General features: G+C 39.1%; 1 protein-coding gene across 4 annotated transcripts in view; it reads right to left on the reverse strand.

The window, feature by feature from the left end:
- ENAH (ENAH actin regulator) overlaps positions 1 to 22,446 on the reverse strand; it is a 103,627-nt gene that overhangs the window by 33,334 nt on the left and 47,847 nt on the right. For 3 of the 4 annotated variants that reach the window (XM_067292929.1, XM_067292928.1, XM_067292926.1), the window contains exons 2-4: positions 19,372 to 19,537; positions 17,687 to 17,864; positions 6,076 to 6,160 (exon numbers count right to left, since the gene is read on the reverse strand). The exons of the other annotated variant lie outside the window; for it this stretch is intronic. In XM_067292929.1, the coding sequence (XP_067149030.1) occupies positions 6,076 to 6,160; positions 17,687 to 17,864; positions 19,372 to 19,537 (429 nt within the window). The remainder of the gene's footprint in view (positions 1 to 6,075; positions 6,161 to 17,686; positions 17,865 to 19,371; positions 19,538 to 22,446) is intronic. 4 annotated transcript variants of the gene reach the window in all.

The raw sequence follows: 22,446 nt of genomic DNA on the forward strand, positions 1-22,446 counted from the left end.
TTATTTTAAAGATTAAAAGACTGCTACCCTTCTCAGCCTCTGAACTAGCACTAACTAAAACTAAGAAGCCTCCCAAAAGATGTTATGAGAACTACGCCATATTGCAGTACTGTTTTCTAGCCTAGCCACACACCACGTCTTATTCATTCTACTACAAGTTTCAACCCAATCCATGTAAGCAAACTTGAAGCATTTAACAATGAGGGGAGGGAAAAAGAAAAGAAAAAAAAATCTACTATTGAGTTTTGAGGTCTTCTAACATTGAGTACTTACGACAGAAGTCGGTCAACTTTTGGTCCATTACGTCCCTGAAGGACAGCAGGAGGCTTATACACTTTCATTATTCCTTACAATCTACACTTTCTCTGTTTGTGGGGTTCTTGGTCTCTTTATTTATGAAGCGGTGATGATTTTGAAGTTATTTATAAACTTTAACTCAATAAATTCCTGAGTGTCATATTAGATACCAACTCAGTGACTCATATTCCTGACAACATATTTAACGTGGCTGGAAGAGAAGGTAAATTTACATGCACGAGTAGCACACAGAGGCATGCCATGAACTAATCATATATTTTAAAATGGTATTTAACATTAAGTAACTCCAAAGTTATTAGCAAATACATATGTCATCTGAAGTTGCTCATGAACAATCAGTGGAATTTAAAAACACTGCCTGACTACCACTGACAAAATGAAAAATAATCTATGTACTATAAAAACACTTAGTTTCTGAGGATCAAAATCAAAAGCTGAAGTAGTGCATTTTTTCCTTATGTTTTAAGGCTGATAACTGAAATTTTCCTTAATTTGTACTCATTTAAATATAACAGTAATCTTCAAGTACTCCACAGTTAGTTTGATAAGGAAAGCACATACCATGTATTAAGGTTTCATGAAAAAAAGGTAACAAAGTTGTCAACTGGCCAGACTAAATGATTTCATTGACCACCTGATTCATAAACATTGCCTTATAAGAAACTCAGTGTTTTGAATTGTACTTCCGGTCCTAGTGGCTTTATAGACTGTCATTCAATGCACTGTAAACAATGTAAACGGACAGCTAATAGGCTCAGCAGTAAAATGAACAAAGTAACTATTTTTACATTTACACTTCTATTCAGATTGTAAAACATCTAAATCTTTTCTAAAAGAGAGAGAAAAATCTTTGAACCAAAATAAGACACTTTTGTTGATAACAAGCTAACTCAATTCTTCAGTTCCAATTTCTCCAAGACCCTTGAACACCAGTTGTGAGAGTGAAGGAAAACTTCACATCAGTAGACATTAGCAAAGCCTGCCTTTTTATTGATGCATCACAAATCCCTCCATGGTCCTGCACACCACCAACAGCCTTTATTCCCTCCTCTTGCATTCCCTAGTCTTATTATGCTCCCCACAGGTTGTTTCTGCCCCAACTGCCTTTACCTTTTATTGAGACTGGAAATGTCATTTATTTGTAGATATATTAAAAGTAATATAAACATACATAAACCTCTTTCTTCCCAACTATTTACTACTCCCTAAATTATAGTAGTAAGATTATTATTTTCATCATGATATGGCAGTCTAGAAGTTGAAAGACAGTTGCTAAAAACACAAAAGTTCTGGCATACAGCTAACTGAACTGCATTGTAAACAATAGAGTTATAATAATAAAAAGACTGGAGAAGCATTTGACATTTTTATCAAAACTACAGGTTCTGCCTAGGCACTATGGCACAAGTGCAACATTCTTTCCCCAGACAATCCAGCGGCCAACATGAGTAAACGCTAATTCCAGTGTGTCCCCTCCCCCCCTTTTTTTTTTAAGAAAAAGGGAAAAATAGATCAAGAACAGGACCAGAGTTCAAAGAGTACATTACATTAGATGCAAACAAGTAGAGCACACTGATCAAGTGAGAAGTGAAGCCAAAAGAATGCCATCAGATAATGTGTCCTCTATGTGTAAAGGATTCCAAAAGAGACTTTCACAGCTCTTAATATGGGGCAGCACTTTTTTCTGAAGAGATATCTACAGTGTTTCTTTAAAAAGTATTTCACATGACTAATTCTGATGTTAATACTTTGTTCAACATGTATTGCTGATTTATCAAATATGTTTTATGAATTATTTTCAAATGATCAACCTGTCTCACTACTGCATAAATAGGTTAAATGTAAAATAGCAAAAAAATTTAATGCCATTGTCAATTAGACCCAGTATATTAAAATATTTTTCCAGTTTCCACAGACAACCATTAAGTGCATTTGCACTATAAATCTGGACCACTTCATATTCATTCAAGAATCTTGTTCCCTGCATCTGTGCTGTGTGTGACCTAAATTGCTCCCAGCATCCCTTCTGGAAGGGAACAGCTAATCTCTTGGGAGCATTTTGATGGGAAGCTTGCACAGGCAGTATGGTTGAGACAACCCAAGATCTTGCTCTTTTCCTTCAGCTCAGTTCTCTACCGCTATCCTAGACAACTGCGCAGTTTCATACACCCATACCCTAAACACTTCACCTACACCATTCCCCCTTATACTTTTTAGTGTGCGTGTGTGTGTATACGTGTGCGTGTGCGTGCGCATGTGTGTGTGTATGTGTGCATGGATGCGTGTGTGTATGCGTGCGTGTATGCGTGCGTGCGTGTATGCGTGCGTGTGTGGATGCGTGCATGTATGCGTGCGTGTGTATGCGTGTGTATACACGTGCATGTACGTGTGCATGTACGTGCGTGTACGTGTGCATGTACATGTGCGTGTGCATGTGATGTGTGCGTGTGTGTGCATGCGTGTGTGCGTGTGTGCGCGTGTGTGCATGTATGCATGTGCGTGTGCGTATGTGCGTGTGTGCATGCGTGTGTGTGCGTGTGTGCATGTGCGTGTGCGTGTGCACATGCGCACGCATGTGTGCGTATATGTGTGTGGGCGTGAGTGTGTGCGTGTGCGCGTTGTGCGTATATGCTTGTGTGCGTGCGTGTGTGTGCACGCGTGCGTGTGCGTATATGTGTGTGTGCGTGTGTGCATGTGTGCGCGTACATGCTTGTGTGCGCGTATATGCATGTGTGTGCGTACACACGTGTCTATGCGTGTGTGCGTGCATGTATATGCGTGTGTGCGCGTATGCATGTGTGCGCGTGTGCGTGCGCGTGTGCATATATGTGTGCATGTGCATATATGTGTGCGTGTGCATATATGTGTGTGCGTGTGTGTGCGTGCATGTGCATGCATGCGCGCGTGCGTGCGTGCGCGTGTGCATGCGGGTGCGCGCACATGTGCGCATGTCTGTGCATGTGTGCGCAAGCACATGTGCACGTATATGTGTGTGTGCGTGTATATATGTGTGTGCGTGTGAGTGCGTATGTGTGTGTGCGTATATGTGTGTGCGCGTGTGTGCGTGGGTATATGTGTGTGCGCGTGTGTGCATGCACGTGTGTGTGCATGTGTGTGTACGTGTGTGCATATGTGCGCACGTACGCACTTGCGCACGTACACACATGCGTACATGTACACATGTGTGTACACGTGCGTGTGCGTACACATGCGTGCGTGTGTACATGTGTGTGTGCGTACACGTACGTGCGTGTGTACACGTGCGTGTGTAAACGTGTGTGTAAACGTGTGTGCGCACGTGTGTGCGCACGTGTGTGCGCACGTGTGTGCGTGCGCGCGTGTAGACGTGCGTGTGTAGACGTGCGTGTGTAGACGTGCGTGTATGTACGCACACATGCGTGTACACGTGTACGCACACGTGCGTGTGTGCATACACGTGTACGCACGCATGTACACACGCATGTACGCACACAGGCACGCGTGTACGCACGCACGCACACGTGTACGTACACGCGTACACACACGCATACGTACACGCGTACACACACACGTACACACATACGTACGTGTACACACACGCGTACGTGTGTGTACGTGTACGTGTGTGTATGTGTGTACACGTGTACGTGTGTACGTGTGTGTACATGTGTATGTGTGTACACATGTATGTGTGTATACATGTGTACACATGTGCGTGTACATGTGTGTGTGTACATGTGCGCGTGTGTACGTGTGCGTGTACGTGTGCATGTGTACGTGTGTGTACATGTGTGCATGTGTACATGTACCTGTGTGTGTACGTGTACATGTGCACGTGTGTGTGCATGTGTGTACCTGTGTGTGTACGTTTGTACGTGTATGTGTGTGCGTACGCACGTGTGTACGTGTACGTGTGTGCGTACGCACGTGTGTTCGTGTACGTGTGCGTACGTACGTGTGTGTACGTGTGTACGTGTGTGTACGTGTGTACGTGTACACGTGTGTACGTGTACACGTGTGTACGTGTACACGTGTGTACGTGTACACGTGTGTACACATGTCTATGTGTGTGCATGTGTGTGTACACGTGTGTGTACACGTGTGTGTACGTGTGTGTACACGTGTGTATGTGTGTGTACATGTATGTGTGTACACGTGTGTACATGTGTGTACGTATGTGTGTGTATGTACATGTGTGTGTACATGTGTATGTGTGTGTACATATGTGTACATGTGTGTGCGTACGTGTGTGCGTACGTGTGTGTACATGTGTATGTGTGTGTACATATGTGTACATGTGTGTGCATACGTGTGTGCGTACGTGCGTGTACATGTGTACCTGTGTGTACATGTGTACCTGTGTGTACATGTGTACCTGTGTGTACATGTGTGTATACGTGTGTACGTGTGTACGTGTGTACATGTACATGTGTACCTGTGTGTGTACATGTGTACATGTATGTGCACACGTGTACGTGTGTACGTGCGCACGTGTATATGTGTACATGCGCACATGCGCACATGTATGTGTACGTGCACATGTGTACGTGTGTATGTGCACACATGCGCACATGTACATGTACGTGTGCGTGTGCATGTGTGTACGTATGTGTGCACATGTGTACGTGTACCTATGTGTACCTACGTGTACCCACGTGTGTGTATACACATGTGTGTGTGTACATGTGTATGTGTGTACATGTACGCATACATGTGCATACACGTATGTGTGTATACATGTACATGTGCATACATGTACATGTGTACGTGTGCGTGCGCATGGGTGTACGTGCGTGTGCACATGTGCATGCACACATGTGCGTGCATGTACGTGCATGTGTGTACATGTGTGCATGTGCGTGCATGTACGTGCGTGTGCGTGCATGCGCGTGCATGCGCGTGCATACATGCGCGTGCGCATGCGCGTGTGTGCACGTGTATATATATGAAAACACACACAAAAAACACCCACAGATGGAGCTTAGCCTGGAGGAGTGCCACAAAAAAGTCGTATAGCTCTAAGTGGCTTATATGAAGGCCTTTTGATGAGATCAAGCATGCTCCTGTGGCAGCCTTGTACCAGAACAGCAGAGCACACAGTGCGCTAAAGAAATCAAGCTGGATCTCTGTCAAAGCCATTGGGGGACAACTGCTCAGGGGAAGTGGGATTGCTCCCTGAGGGCCACATGTACATAACCAAAATTGCTACAACTGAAAGTTAAACTACTAAAGGTTATATGAGTTTTTATTCTGAAAATGGAGCACTTTTTTGCTAAAAGGACTAATATAATGTAAAGGAGAACAAATTTTCCCTGTACATTGTTTTCATCTAGAGCACCCACATTCAGTAATAAAAATTGTCATTCCCCTTGAAAATTCAGTTCTCTACTTTTGAAGGTGAGAAGAAAGTTCCCTCCTCGCTTGCTGCTCTGTCTTCCTTCTTTATAAGCAGCTGTCAAACTGAAGGTGCAACAGAGCAACTGGAAACCAGTTAGTCTGGTTGAAAATAACAGAACTGAAGTCTTCAAATCTTTTCATCTGATCTTCAGCTCTCATGACTGGCTGATAGCAAGAAGCCCTGCATTGTTCAAATGGGTGCAGATCAAGAGTTTACAATCAAAGTTTTTGCACAGGAAAGCTGCAATAATGAAAACTTCAAATATACAAATACTGTCCTAGTGCAAGAGAGTACATGCAAGTCCTTGAAATTTAGTTTGTCATCATTTAATGAAGAGTTACTACATTTAAGTGAATAGCTGTTCACTTACAGCACCATACCTTCTCTGGATTTCCAATTCTTCTTGTGATGGACCATTTTGTACTTGAGAGGGAAGCTGTGAATTTTGTCGAGGCAATGTTGGACCTGAAAGAAGACAGACCATAAATTAACCACTTGAACATTTACTTTGCAGAAAAGCACAAAACCAAGGAAACAGAATAGCTGTCACATGATGTTATAGAAACTGTCCATTTCTGCTTTTTAAGCCAAAAAAGCTCAACAACATAATACAGCAAATAAAAACTGCAGCAAATGTTACCTTACATATTTGCAAAATGGATTTACTTCACATGAATGAAAAGGTTTCACAGAAACGCAAAATAATTTTACATAGGACAGGACAAAAAAAAAAAAAAGGCTTTGAAAAGCACTCCCCGTTTGAGATTTTCTTAAAACAATGAACAAATACTCTTCAAGGAACAGAAAAGGCTCGAAAAATTAAAACACTCACCTAAATAGAACACTGGAAATGGAAAAGAACAGGAGAAAAAAATATATATCAGAAGCTTATCACCATACCAAGAGTAGGAAGATAGAGTCTGTTTCCACAAGTCAGGCCAAAATTTACTACAAGATTTTAGCTTGTCAACTTGTATTAAAGAATGTCTTTGAACACATTACTTGCTTATCCCACAAAGGAACGAGGCATCTAACAAATAAGGAACAAAACATGCAGAAAGGGTGCGTTCTGCTCAACACCAGAGATGTAAAAGAGAAGGACATGCAAATTAATCTTTGACTTTTTACTGATGAGCAATTCTGTACTATACATCTTCCAAATAATTGAATATGCTGGATCTTTCTTCTAAAAATAAAAAGACATTTCTATTTTACTCACCAATCTTTTTACACAAGAGAAATTATTTAAAAAGAATTAACAGAAGTGAAGGACAGAGAAATCTGGAATGGAATACTGTACATTGTGAATAGTTTGTTGTATGTAAAACTGGGCAGTAAAAAAGGAAATTTAGACTACAGCTACATGTAAGATTCTGGAATTTATGAGCAAAGACAAAGAAGTTAAAACACAAGAAAACTGTATCCAGGCCTGAAAAGGTCCCAAAGCCAAAGCAAAACAATAGTTTCTTGTCTACATTCCATCAAACTAGTTAGAGTGTGGAAGAGTTGTAATGAGATCTCACCCATCTCAAATATCAAAATGTAGATGCTTGTTGCCTGAACTTGTGAAAGTCATCCAAAACCACGAAAAGACTGTATGTGAGATATTGAGGCATCGAGGGCAGATACCTGCCTCAGATTCAGCAAACATTAGTGCCCTGTTTAAAGCTTATATAAAAATATTAATTTACTCAAAATGGCATAGTATGTTTCCACTATGGTCAAAGAGACAATGATTCCTGAAAATCATAAGAGCATATACTGACTTTCTACCCTACCCTGCAGTTAGAAAGTAACATAAGAACTTACTTCTAATAGAAGAAAAGCAGAAAGTGCATTACAAGGGTTATGCCTTTCTTGTGTGTTCTCTTCTGTAAGCATTAGGTCCTCACGTCCAAACAAGTTATGCTGCTCTGGACGTACTTTTGCTTGTAATATCTCCAAGAGATACCAACTGATAAGTTTATATTTTTAATGTAAAGATTTAACTGTGATCATAGTAAATACTAAAGTTATCAGTAAATAGAAAAATCCGTCATGAGCAGTAGCTCATCTGGAAAATTGTTCTAACTTTGGAGGTCATAAACAACTCCTTTCTCTTCTCTTTCCATGGCAGGTGTGAGGCTTTTACAGCCATTAGGCAACAACTGCAGCTCCCAAGCAGCCAGGGAAGCAGGCTGCCTCTTCGCTGCCCGAACCACGTGGCAGCCTTTCGTGGGCGTTCAGAATCAGCCACAGTCTAGGAGCAGACCTGTCCCTACTTAACGGTGCTACATACCAGTATTGTTTGCCTTGTCCAACACTCTCCATTCCCTCAGATCTCCCATTTCTCACCATGAAGCACATTTAATCTAAGCATGAAGAACCAAAAATAATCTTGTGGACATACTATGGCCATTTACCAACTAGAACCCTTTTGTACTGAAAAATCACAGTAGAAACGAAAACTTTAAACTTTCCCCCATTTAATCTGGAGGAGTAATGAACAGCCTTTTTGAACAAGATACTATCAGGAGATCTCAGGATACCATTCGGCAGCAGCTCAGTTTGAACTGCCACTCTACAGCCCTTCAGCCAATGTTCCCATTCTCTTCCTGCTGCTAACCCCAGTCCTCATTTAAATATAACTCAGTCCTCATTTAAATATACCGAGCCAATTTGTAGAATGGATCCTCCCAAAAACTAATGAAGCAGCTTCACTTGCCCTGGCTGTTCAAGCCAGCCCGTCACAGTCCCAAGCATTCTTAGAGCCTTGTGAACACCTCAAGATACTAAAGAAACATCAAGCTCCAAAATAAGTTTTCACAGATACTACCTGGAAAAAAGTCTGATCTATCTAAAGATCATTTTTATCTTCAGAGAACATTGCAAGCCAAGTAAGAGACGAGGCTGAACGGTCTATTATTCTAGGTTTTGTTTAAGAAAAAGCTAGCATCTTTCTTTTTCTAAGGAAAGTACAGACTGTGTACTCCATGTTGTACCCTGAGAGACGGAGAATGGGATATTAATTTCTTCAGCAGCCATTCCTGCTTTTCGGCTTATTCTTACTTTGCATGACCTTCTTCTATGATAGTTCAAGCAATTATATAGTAAGAGCTGGACTGGAAACCAATCTATTTAAAATACCCTCAGGGAAAAACCTCGCAAGAAGTGACTTCACCAGCTAGATCAAGCATTTGTTCTGGTTCTTCATGCAGCCACACAGACAACTATTCTGGTGTAGCACAGAACAGCAACAGGCTGCTGGAGGCTGCCTGAGCCAAATTAAGTATCCCCAACATCACATTTTTAAACCACAACTAGAGCTGTAGTTTATCAAGTTCCTGATGTTCATTTTCACCACAAATTGGCATAACTCTACAGCTCTCTCCATTCGAGAGCTGTATTCATTGATCCCAGTTACATACCTTATGAAAGTATAATTAGCAGCTGGAGAGAGAAAACACATGGCTTCTCCTCCCTCCATGCCCTTCAGTTCATTAGTTGCTTCACTCTCTGCAATACATTGTCTGCTTTGGAGTTTCACACCAAACTCTTCCCCCTCTCTTCTTTCAATGTCACCTGGCTTATATTAGCAGTGTTGACATGGCACCTGCCTGACACTGAAGACATCACATTCCTATGAGATAAAGACCCTAAAAAACCCAGAGTATCTACTGTTCAAGACGGAAACAATATATATACTATGAGTTATACAACCACCTACAACGTATATTTTCATTTAGCTTGACAGGCTTGCTTGGGAGCTGGTAATGTAATGACCAGTGAAGTGTCTTTTGGGAGCCACTAGCAGTCAGACTGCCAAAAGTTTTCCTCATAACACTATTTCCTATGGTTTGAGAAAGCAAACAAACAAGAATACTCCTACAGTTATTGCACTGTTCAAAGTACAGCATTAAAACACAGAAGACACTTTTTCAAAAAGAAAACATTTAATAACTTTAGACAAACTTTGTCAACTATATCACTTTTGAGAAATCCAGCTTGAGAGGTGAAGCTCTCAATTCCCCTCCCCCTAGAGAAACAGTTTATAAGCAACTCAGTATTTAATAATCCCGTTTCATTTCTGACTAAATTAGTATCAAAGCTAAGCAGCACTCCAATTGCAGAGTCTTATATTCAAAGTGTGAATGACTGAAAGCAAACAGCAAATTGATTTATATAGGCACATGAGCTATACAGATAAGAGTATCCAGCTGTTACAAAGCTAGCACAGAATAGTATTCTGAGAAATTAAAACATCACCATGCTTTGTCTTTAAATCAGAATCAAGAGCTCAGACTTGCAAAAAAGTTCTTTAAATAGAGGACCTCAGAATTTGCAGGCTAAAGACATTATCAAAATTTCACAGAAATAGATCTTCCATCTAGCTGATCTTTTTGCACAGCAAGTTATAGGTAGGATTTTGTGTAGTGAAAAAAAAAGCAAGGCCTGAGATACTTTGTTCAAGAGTAATAAAGAAAAACTTTTCTAACGATTATAAAGGACTGCTCAAGCACATCTACTAAGAATACATTCCAGTCAACAAAACAACAGCAAACAGCATTTCTGATGTAGAATGTAAGAATAACTTACTTTTTTAAAAATATATATATTAATAAGCTTTTAAAAATTCTAAATAAAAGGAAACCAGACTCTTTTTCAGAGAGCTATACTAAGAAATAATAGGCAAAAATCTCCTGCTCGGAAGCTGACCTGCTCTAGAACATTACATTACAGAACAGAAAGCCTGGGGAGGCTTGCTAGCCAGCCTTCAGGAGAAGCAAACTGGTACCGCTCATCCAGACCTGGACCTGGGTTATGGGTATATAGGCATGACCTAGCAAAACTAGGAAGGGCATTAAGGAGCAACAAAACTATTCTAGTACTTCTCTTCCAGCTGATCATCTTCCAGCTAATACTTCTCATTCCTCTAAACATTCACTTCCTCATATGTACCTTTTTTTTTTTTTTTTTTTTTTTTAAGTACTGCCAGTTGAGTCAGTATACTCATCACCCATTTATTTTAGTAGAATGGTAACAATGTTGCATTTTGTTCTGAAAGTAAAGACTTTTCATTTCACTTCACAAGTAGCATGCAATACTTTTAGCTGATCAACTTAATAAAAATAAGGGCCCAAGAATAACAAAAACATTCATTAAAATGCATTTGAATTTGAGTAGAAGCAAGCCTGCTACCAATGCCAGCACAGCCAACAGAGCACAGCCCAGGGAACAGTGCTGGGGTTCCACACTTGGCTCAGGCACTAGCTTGTGGGGTGACCTTGAGCAAGCACACAGCTTCCCACTCTACCAACCCTTTCCCTAAAGGGGAAACCGAGACAAAGTTTCTACAGAAGAGTATGTATTAAGGTCTCTCGATAAAAAGCAAGTATCAAAAGTTAAATATAATCAACATCATCTACCACAAGACTTCTGTTACCCTCCCCCCCCAATTCTATCAAAGTTTGTGAATAGCAGTATTATAGAGAACTGTCACTTTTCAGTATTAAAAAGTGAGCCTTTATAGCATATCTGCCTTAATATTTCTGTAGTTATGCTCATGGTTGTATGACGATACCCTGTTTACAAAGCCAGAAGATTTAATATAGCTGCAACTTCCACTGGAAATATTTTTAAGACAACAGTATGAACCCTCAAGAGCAAAATGTATTAACATGCCCCATTGTTTATTAAACAAAACTTTACCCACAAAATTAATATATTACACTTCTGTGGCTGCTCTGCAGTTAGGCCAAATGTCAAACTTTAATGAAATTCTTTGACTCACTCACCCAAACTTTAAAACTTTCACTTGCTACAACACTAATCTTTAGAATGACATAAATCAGAAACACCACACAGGCAATACTTAGAAGTGAGTATAACTGAAAGCTTAGCAATCCTCCATATGCCTATTAAAATTAATGACGCTTTCAGAAAACTTGCATGAAATTAAAATCAAGCAGAAATATTTTGTCCTATAAACAGTTGAAGCTTCTTTTAGATTAGTATTTTGGCACATAGATCAGGACTAGTTGGAAAGAAACAGCTATTGCAGAATCTAGTAACTACAGAGTTTTTCTTTACTCAATCACACATTTAAAACAACAACAAGAAGAAACCTTACAAGAGAAAATTGAGATATTATCCCAACAGCACAAGTAACACTACACCCCATCATTACCATTCTGGCAGGGAGCGCTGCCAGTCTCCTCCAGACGGCTGTCAGAGTACAGGTACACCAGCATTACCTCCTTGCAGCAGGATCAGTTTTCCCCTCAAAACAAACTGTAAGCGTGATGTGAAGTACAACAGGACGAGGAGAAGCAGTTGAGACTCCCTCACCCTTTTCTATGTAGAGTTCTCATTTCAGTCTCATATAGTCTCTACACATAACCTGATCAGGCAACTCCAGGTTTCACTGCAGTTTGCATTTTGCAAAGATACTAAATTATTCAGTCTATGATATGAATAAGGGCATTCCCCTAACAGCAAGGATTTAATGAGCTGTCTTCACTGTAAGAGAAAGGACTGCACATCAACATACTTCCTAAATCTCTGGATAAAGCAGGCACCTTTTCTCAAAGACGTGATTATTTAACAACTGAACAGCCTAACCTCAAGCATTCCTAACAATATCAAAGAAAATAAACCTCAAGTTTGCTTCCAAGATTAGATTAACAAAATAAACAGGACCTAGAAATAAAAACCTAAGCTTCTTTTTCCTGCCCCCCATTTTCCTGAGAATTAAAGTGTCATCTGAGTATTAGCAAAGCGTTTTGTTTGCTTCATTCTAAGCTGTTCCTGTCCTCATCTTTCTATCCAGAACATCCCAAAACCATTTTAACAAACAACAAACGTACAGTTGTTGAAGACATGTTAAATATCAACATGAACCCTCCATGCATGTAATTATATTAGAAAGAATCAAAACAGGCTTCGTTACAGTTGTATGAGATCTTTCAGTTATTCTTTCGATGCTTTCACCTTCTGCAATCAACAACTCAAAGAACCTCCCTAAGTGCAAATTACAAATTTAAAAATCTCGGACTTGTTTTCTTATTCTCTTAGCAAGGCTTTCCTGGGACTGCAGACAGACGTCAGACAAAACATTCGATCATTCCAGCTGCACCACAAGGTTTGTTTTGCGCATGCAATACAATAACCCTTTCTTCCTCCCATCTCCCAGCACACGCTTCCCTTATTTGCCCTTTCTCCTTTAAGGGAAAAATCCACTTTCTTCAGCATTAGAGAAAATTCTCTCAACTATCTAATTTCTCTTCATGGAGGTTTCTCTCTCTCATTCCAGCATCACTGTGATTGTCATGCTGAACTCGACCTAATGCAGATAAGAAAGTTTTCCCTGTAATGTGATGCAAAAACCTTCAGAGAAAGCAGTCATCTTTACTCTAGACCATTAAGACCAATTACTGAATATCCAGACCACACTGAACAAGACAAAGTCGGATATTATCTTCAAATGAGCTCTCAAAGTGGGGACACATTCTTGTCATCTGATTAAGGGGCAGTAACTTCTGACCATCTCAGACTATTATTTAATGAAATGAGAAAGTCTGTCAAAATTTTCCAAAGTGAGTGCCAAAAACAAGTTTGGCAACACATCTAAACAGTATGGAGCAGAAATCTGTAGCTTTAGTAGTCTGCTTAACCTTAAAATTCATGACTAAAGTAGAGTCCTGAATGAAGTCTCTTCTGTTCTGGATTTGCCAGCAGTCTATGATCTGCTCAACCAGCTAGCAGTAAAATAGGGTCTAGCTGAACAGCTAACTGCTAGTGCAATCATTCAAACCAGAACCAAGTGAAAACCCTTTGACTTCTATATTGATTTAAATAAACTGAGTTCAAGAAGAAGAGAAATTATGATAATCGCGTAATGTCACAGCACTGTAAATCACCTAGGGAGGGAGAAAACTGGTTTTAAACATACAGCGTACTTCCAGCAATTTCACTGACAAGGCAGACATCACTTCAGAGGCCTTTGGGACAAATATGTACTTTTTTTTTAAAAGGAAAGCTGCCAGTCACATTAAAGCCTTTGTTCCGCTACAACTCAAACACTTTACTCCGCATTCTAAACGTATTAGAATGACAAAAAGCCTGGCACTGTATACTCAGTGGATACCTACGTCAAACATCTTTGCTTTTGCTTGTGTAGATCCACTAGAGGGAGATCCTAATTAAACAATGTCAAATTAGGGCAGTACAGAACAGATGAAGATCCCAACTGCAAGTGGAAATCAATGCCATTTTCCAAATACATGCAAGAGATGGGGACTTCACTAGTGTGTGTGTGCGGAATATATAAGAGCTGTAACACCTGACCTTTAAACCAAAACAATGTCAACAAAATAATCTTTAATATTCCTCAGAAGTCATTTAGATTTCTGTGAACCTTGACACAAAGTTTTAAATTCATCTACTGCTTTATAAATTTCGGAACAGTATGCTAAGCTAAGATTAAAACTGTTTTTCCTTTTATGAATAAAAACCAACTATTAAAATAAGCAAACTAATAAAAAAAATTACCAAAATGAGAAAATGTAGCAGAAAACAAGGATACTGGAAGAATCTTCAACTTCAGTTGTAAGCAATTTTTGAATCACAAGTGAAGTTAGCTATATTGGATTTCTGTTTGACTAGAGGTGGAGATTTTAAATGCTGTTTTAGACAGGCCAAGAAACATAGCAGTTTACATAGATTATTACAGAGAAGTTACCCTCTTTAAATGTGGATTTCTGAAGCAGTATCATCAGAACACCACATGAGACTGCATATATTTGTAATTTTTAAAAAAATCTAGCAGATAAATCAGAAGAAACAATGATCAACATATAATGTATTGATCTTCACATATTAGCACAAATTCCTACGGTAACATACACTCCCCTAGGACTTTTAACAGACCTTTTTTCAAAAGACAAATTTGTTTTTAGAAACTGACGGGTTTAGCACAGGGCAGTTTCAGCACACTTCCTAAAATGAACAGCTAATATTAGACCTTCTGAGGCAGTGACCTGTTGACTTAAATATTCAGTGATGTCAGAGGTGCTAGAAAAAAGCATTTTTGAAGGGCCCTGCACATCAAGCTCCTATGTACTTTGTGTAGCTGGAGAGTACAGAAATCCCTACACGAGACGACTAAACAGAATGAGGCATCAGGAAGAGTGTTGCCAGCAGGTCGAGGGAGGTGATCCTCCCCCTCTGCTCAGCCCTGGTGAGGCCACATCTGGAGTCCTGTGTCCAGTTCTGGGCTTCCCAGTACAAGAGGGATGTGGCACTACTGGAGCAAGTCCAGCGAAGGGCTACAAAGATGATTAGGGGATTGGAGCATCTCTCTTATGAGGAAAGGCTGCTGAGAGAGCTGGGCCTGTTTAGCTTGGAGAAGAGAAGGCTGAGAGGAGATCTTATCAACGTGTACAAGTATCTGAAGGGAGGGTGTCGAGAGGATGGGGCCAGACTCTTTTCAGTGGTGCCCAGTGACAGGACGCGAGGCAACGGGCACAAACTGAAACACAGACAGTTCCATCTGAACATGAGGAAATACTTTTTCACTGTGAGGGTGACAGAGCACTGGAACAGGTTGCCCAGAGAGGTTGTGGAGTCTCCTTCTCTGGAGATAGTCGAAACACGCCTGGATGCAATCCTGTGCAATGTGCTCTAGGTGACCCTGCCTGAGCAGGGGGTTTGGACTAGATGATCTCCAGAGGTCCCTTCCAACCTCAGCAATTCTGTGATTCTATGGCACTCTAGCCAGTAACTGGGACATGTTATTATGCTCACACTCGGCTTCCATTTCATGAACTACACAAAAATCCATCTTTGAACTTAAAGGGGAAAAAAAAAAAAAAGTCAAGTCAGACCAAAACAACAAACATCAGGGTTTAACTGGTGTTAAATTGAAGGAAGCAGAGAAGCAAACTGAAATACCACTTCAGGCACCAATGAAAAGTCTTCTAGCAGAGTGACCTGGACAAATTCATCGTCTGGGGCAAACAAAGGACTAGAGAGGGAAAGATGAGCTTTGCAATGTGTCTAAAATCATTGTATTTAACGATTTTAGACACATTGTAAAGCTCATCTTTCCCTCTCTCCAACTCTCCACCTACTTAAGAAATTACTTAAGTGATGCAATAAAAATGGAGTTATTTTCATCTTGAGTTGTTTGCTCTTGTGGAATTACACTGACTGGGCTACTGTGTTTTTATGACTTTTTGGTATTCTTAAAATTACATTCAAAAAAATCCCCATAAAATGGTTTTAATTTTGTCCAAGTCTAAATAACGAATCTTTATAAGTTGAAGTGAAGTCTTAGTTCACTAGAATTTCTACTGCAAAAGAGCATAAAAAATGTACTTGGTTAGTTCAAGTATACTTTGTGTAAAGCATAATCATTGATAATCATCAGTGAAATGAAAAACAGGCACACTAATTAAAACATGAGCACCATCATGTCCGTACATGTCATTTCAGTGTTTGTAGTAGCTGAATTTTAATGATAGGAGAAGAGGGAATAAAATTAGATGAAGAGAAAAAAATATTTATACACATTTATACACATACACACATAATACATACTATATACATATGTATATATTTTGTGTGTATATTACACACACACACACTATACACACACAGAGGTAATGGGAAACTACATAAAGCTCCGAGACTGGGGTGATTACCATAAATCAGACTTAGTCAGATTTTACATGAAATGATTAGAAATCAATGCTTAGTGTGTTCTCAAGTGCTGGCTCCTGAGATAATAAACACCTGGAGTACGTGAAATGTTTACAGTCAAGTAACCCTTAGGGAAAGAAGAATTGAGGGGTTTAGAGGAGAAAACACCCAACTGGGAAATGGGAGAATGGGATACTCAACTGGATTATTTTAACTGGCAAAGACACCTTATTCTTTTAACTATCTTTTATTTTTTGGCCCTCTGCACTGCGTAACAGCATAAGCATTGCAGAATGTATCACCCTTCATTTTCTAGATAGCTTATTTTCAAAAATTAAGTCCTGAAGCAAGCATCAGAATGAAGAGAGACTTGATAAAAATCACCCTTTGCTGTTGTAGAGTCACCTCTAGTAAGGTCATCCACAGGCTCCCTTCTACATAAGGGAAATAAAATTGGCATCTCCTGTTACAGGGGCAATTTTTAAAGTTTAATGAGGACAAAAGAATTCTATTTGGTTACAGGAAGACAAAAGTTTATTGGAAGTTGTGCAAGTTAAAAACTCCCCGTCTGTGTGTCACAGCATTATGCTGATCAATTTGGGCTAATGCCCATCTGCAGTACGTTATGGACACCACCTGAGGACTGAAAGCCACCAAGTTCTCCACCAACGATTTGAGTATTGTATGTTATCTTGCTTGTTATCTAAAAGAGCACAAACGAAATGGAGAATGAAATATCTGTTGTCTAAATCCTATGTGATCATTTGAATACAACTCCTGGCTCCAAGGTCTCCAAGTTAGAAAACTACTGCCAAAAAAAGGGTTCTAAATTCTAAAATTTGGGGAGGAAAAAAAAAAACCTTTTCATTTTATCTGTTGTTTTCATAACAAACACTACTCATTGAGAAGAAAAAATACCAACATACATTAAGAACACTTTGCCCAAAAGATCTGTCTAGAAATCCTGCAAAGTACCCTGATTAAGTGTTAGGCATTTCTTGGTCATGGGTGCGCATGTGCATTTTAAAAGCAAAAGTCAGGAAGTTTCTACCTACAACAGATGAAAGGAAGAAAAAATGAAAATAGATTTGCCTGTAGGAACTGTAATTACATGGATGGCAGTCAGTTGAAAGTCACAGCTGAGCAGCAGCAATTAGTTAGACAAAATGGCCTAATAATTTAAGTGGCTAGAGGCTGAAGATACAGCATCATTAGAAACAAGTCTGAACTACCTCACTTTTTTGCACAAACATTTACAATTTTTCATCTTTACATTTAAACAGTCTTCCAAAAAAATTAAAATATCTTTACCAGCTTCCTGTGAATTTAATACTTCTAAGGCATGCATCATGGCACTTGCGAACACATTGGCATCTTCTTTGCTGCCAAAATTCAGACCGTACACCTGTCTAGCATCGCGCCACTGGTGGAAGGTCTGTGTAGCTTGATTGTACTTCAGCCCTTTTGGAATGGCACAATTTATTACCACCTATGATAAAAACAAACGAACAAAAGGGAATATTAATTATGTTTAAAACTACTGTTTCATCACCCATTTCACCTTAGTTGTGTGGGTTCACTTCATTCTCACAACCTACAAGATCACAATGTTCAAGCAAATAGCTGTTTTAATTCCAATACTGCACAAAATCAGTTATGAGAATAGACAAGGGGAAAAATGAAATACTTCTGAACTTCGTAGTTTAAACAGTCTCATCTCAAATGATGCAGTAAAGTTTCACAACAGCAATTTAATAATATTAATATTTCTGACTTCTAGTAGCAAAGTACTTATGAGGTGAATATACCGAAGATGAATACGTAGTTAGATTTCAGGAACTGTCTTAATTTTCCATTAACAGCAGAGAATACTCATTAGAATTATTTTGTTTTACCGAATTATTACCTTGCCACTGCAGCTGCTGCACCCCTTGGCTGATACAGTGCTTTCAGTAGCAGTTTACGTGGACCTCTACTGTGCATCACAAGGTATCGGCATCTTGCAAAACTGTTATACCTCAGACAAAAGGTGAGGAACTCTAGGTAGTCGGACAATCATTTATTAAAAGCTCTCCACTAAGAGGATCTCACTGCACCTTGGATAACTATATCCTCTCACCTTTTTCCACGGAATAACGGGGGGGGGGGGGGACACTGTACATTACTTTGAATAAGGAGTTAGTGACAGATCACATGGGAGATTATCAATTATGCTTCAGGTGCCTGATAAAAAAAATAAAAAACAAAAAAAACACCCACGAACACAACACACAAGAACAGACCAAAAGAAATTTGGGAGAGGGAGATGGAGTTATAAGTTTACTTAAACAAGTGTAGATCTCTAACACCACGCCAGCTATCACAAGACAGAGCATATTTCAAGATAAAGTACTGAGTTTGCCATTTAATCAAGATCTATTAAATTTTTCATCAAGGAAATTAAGACACGATCATTGTTGCTCCCTTTCCAGCCTCTCAAAGTGGTAGATCATCAGTATTACAAAATGCCGAAAGTTCATTCATAAAAATCATGCATCCAACCTTTCATAATATAGGAAGAACTAGAGAAGACTGTTGGCATCTTAAAGATGGTAGAGAAGATGTTCAAGAGAGAGAGAAGTTGGTACTTATGCAGATTGCAGCCAATAGCACAGAGTAGCGTAGAATAAAAGTTCTTAGGTTGAGACTTTGGCTTAAGGAGGGTCAGCTGAATTGTACGTACACTGTCTATCGTCTTTCCTCCTCTAGCCTATATATCTGTCTGTAGGAAAGAATGGTAAAGAGTGCACAAGGAATGTCCTCTGAAGGTTTGTGAAGTGATTAGCAGTTTATGGGGAAAAAAAGCCATAATACAGTTTTGCTAGTTCAATTTAAAAAAGAAAAGTAAATTAACTACTTACAGTTCCTATTACTTTACTGAAAACATATTTAATATTAAAAACAATCAGTAAGATAGCTTAAGTTTCCTATTAAAAAACTTTCAGAGACTCACTTACCTGATGATCCTGAATCTTCCTGCCCACTACTCTAAATGTGTTGTTGCCTGTGTGATGATATATATGAACTCTGCTGAATCCAGTTGATCCACCAGCTGGTACCCATTTCTTATTGGCGTCATCATAGACCATTACTGCAGCCCGTGCTTGGCAGATACTCTGCTCACTGTTAAAATTGAAGTATTTTAGATTAGAACATAAAATTACTTATAACAAATGATTGTATTTTGGTTAATTTTCTTTTATTTATTTGAAATGTTAAAGTCACCTTCCGGGAAATTCACCTTTCATAAACACAAAATTGCAAGCACTTTGGCATTTCGCTTATAGATGTTTGTTCTGAAAAGTTTTGTCAAAACAGACGTAACTTTTAATGAAGAGATTGTGATTCCCCTCACCACCAACCGTGAATTTTAGTTAAACTCTAAAACTATATATAAAATTTTCTGCAAAGACTATAGAACAAAGAATCTAGAGTTGCACTGGCTTTATACAATTTACATTTTCCAGGGGCAATTTATTCAACAAAAAATGAGGATACCAAGGCCCTTGCTCCTTTCAACATCTATAGGAGAACGCACACCACATATTCAGCAATAAAGCTCAGCACAGAAAAAGTTTATCTGCTCATAAATGAAATGCTTTTCGTTTCTGACATATTTTACATCGGTTTGCATCTAGAGTTACATGATCTCCCTCAGAAAAGATTCTATTGATTACTATAAGCCTCAGTTTCATCAAGAGACTTTGCTGCTATCATCAGTTAACCTATGGCAGTCACCTGGAGGGTAAAGTACAGTCTCAAGTTAAAAGGAAGCATATCAGGAATGTCATCATATAAGAAATCCAAGAAAGCAGAACATACCAGAAACACACTATTAGGAGGGGAAGAAGGTGGGACTACACAAGTTGTCTTTACTGGAAATGTCCAGATGCAGACAGAAAATAAAAATAGAAAGGAATGGTTTCTTATCAGTGAGTAAAGTTCTCTGAACATACCAACCACTCCAACAGATGCAACATTAGAGAAGGCACATGAGATGCCTGGCTTGCGAGGAATGTGGCCTGCCATTTGGAGAACTGGAAAGAGGGATGAAGAGACTGCTTTTGTAATTCATTAAAAAAGTGTAAGTAATGAAAAATTTATTCATAACATACAAAGGTGGAGGAAGAAGATTTTCTTCACAGCCTTTTTTTTTTTTTTTTTTTTTTTTAAGATTGGGATGAGTTTCCCAAGCTATTTCCATCTCCCAGCAGAAGAAAATACAGCAGTGTATCCAGTTGTTTTTATTAACTTTCAGTACCGAGGTTCTTGACAGAACATAGCATCAGTTTCTATCAGACTTTCCGTGGCACTGTAATAGCCAGAGAAGCACTCAGCACTAGAATGACTTTCAAGGCTAGGGGAGAAGAGAGAAGATAGATCATGCCTCCTATGGAAGCAAGAGATCGAAGATCAGATCAGGAAACAGATTCTCTATTCAGAAGTCACACATATTCTAGTCTCATCACCTATTTAGCAACCATATCAGAATGGAACTACTACCTCTAATTATCCCTTCTTATTCCTAACCAGAAATTAGTTCAATATAGGTATCATAAAGTTATAATATACATATCTTCCTGTCTACAATTAAGACCCCAAAGACCATATCTAATCCAAGGAGACAGGTTAGATGCAAAGGCCCTAGCTCTTCTGAAAATAGTAAGCTGCAAATTTTAGGTGTTTCACAGTCCCATTAAAAAACATGCCACAGGTTGATACAAAGGTTCCCCATCAGAGAGGAGAGCCCTGCAAACACACACTGGAACATACCATCTTTCTCTGCTTAGAGTATTTTGGAGCACAACCACCTTGCATGAGCCCAAGCCTAGAAACGGTCTGTACCATTCACACAGGACAGAACATGCCCAAGCACTAGTGGCTTTCTAAAAAGTGTAACAGGATTACACAAAACTTGGAAAATGTCTGAACCCGAAACAGGGTTTTGCTGTGTCTGAATTCAGATTCAGCACAGGCACGCTAAATCATAGGTGAGAGGACCTAGATACTGATTTGGAAGCAGAGCCATGAGGTTTGTAGAGTTCTTGCCTAAAATGACTTCATCTGAGATTCACAATCACATGGCAGTGTGATTAAAAAAGTAATTTAGAGCTCTATTAAAAATTGAAAATATGAGTGCAAGCTAATATGCTACAATTACAATGACGGTAAAACTGGAGAATGACCGGCTAACGGCACAGTGATCAGAAGACTTAACCAGTAGAACAGATGATCAAATTCAGAGGTCCTTATTCGGAGCACTCTTATTCTCCGTCTTGCCGCAGTCCTTCGACAGGCTAAAGCATTGATAAAAGCTCATTTTCGCAAGTTCTTATTTAACAACAAGAAAAAAAAATACAAATTTTACAACTATTTGGTGTTCAAGGGGCATGATTTGTAAGCACAAACAAGCTGACCTTGTGTACCATTTCAAGCTTTTCTTTAACCAGCGTTAAACTATTTTTGGTTGCATTTCATAGACTCTTTATGCCTTATAACTGGAACTACTAGACAAAAGTCTAGACCTCAAATATTTCATGCCCCATTTAAAATAAAAGCATTTTCTTAACAGCATTGGATTATTCTTACTCATCTAAAGATACAAGATGATTTAAATACTTCAGAAAATGACAAATACAATTTCCAGTTGACCTATTCAATCATTACACTTTTGCCCTTATCTCATACAAATCCTAAAACTAAAATTTTAATGTTCCAAATACGTAATTTTCATATAAGGGTACCAATTTGAAGGTGACATACTTCGCTCCTGCTAAAAGTCCCCACCACATATCACTGTTTACCAGAATACAGTAGTGTGTTAGAAAAATTAAACTATGATTATCAGAAATAAATTAAACTCTCACAGTCTGTTAGCCTTTTTCGAGGGTTCAATAATCCCATGTTACTAATGCTGGGAAGATGAACGCAATTTCTTTCTCTTGGCAAAACTCCTGCACTCTAAAATGATTACTTATTTTGAAAAAAAGCGTGAAGGCATGAATTTTAGTAAAAACAAGAATCTTTAGGAC

Source organism: Apteryx mantelli, chromosome 3 (genome assembly GCF_036417845.1).
Source record: "Apteryx mantelli isolate bAptMan1 chromosome 3, bAptMan1.hap1, whole genome shotgun sequence".
NCBI lineage: Eukaryota > Metazoa > Chordata > Aves > Apterygiformes > Apterygidae > Apteryx > Apteryx mantelli.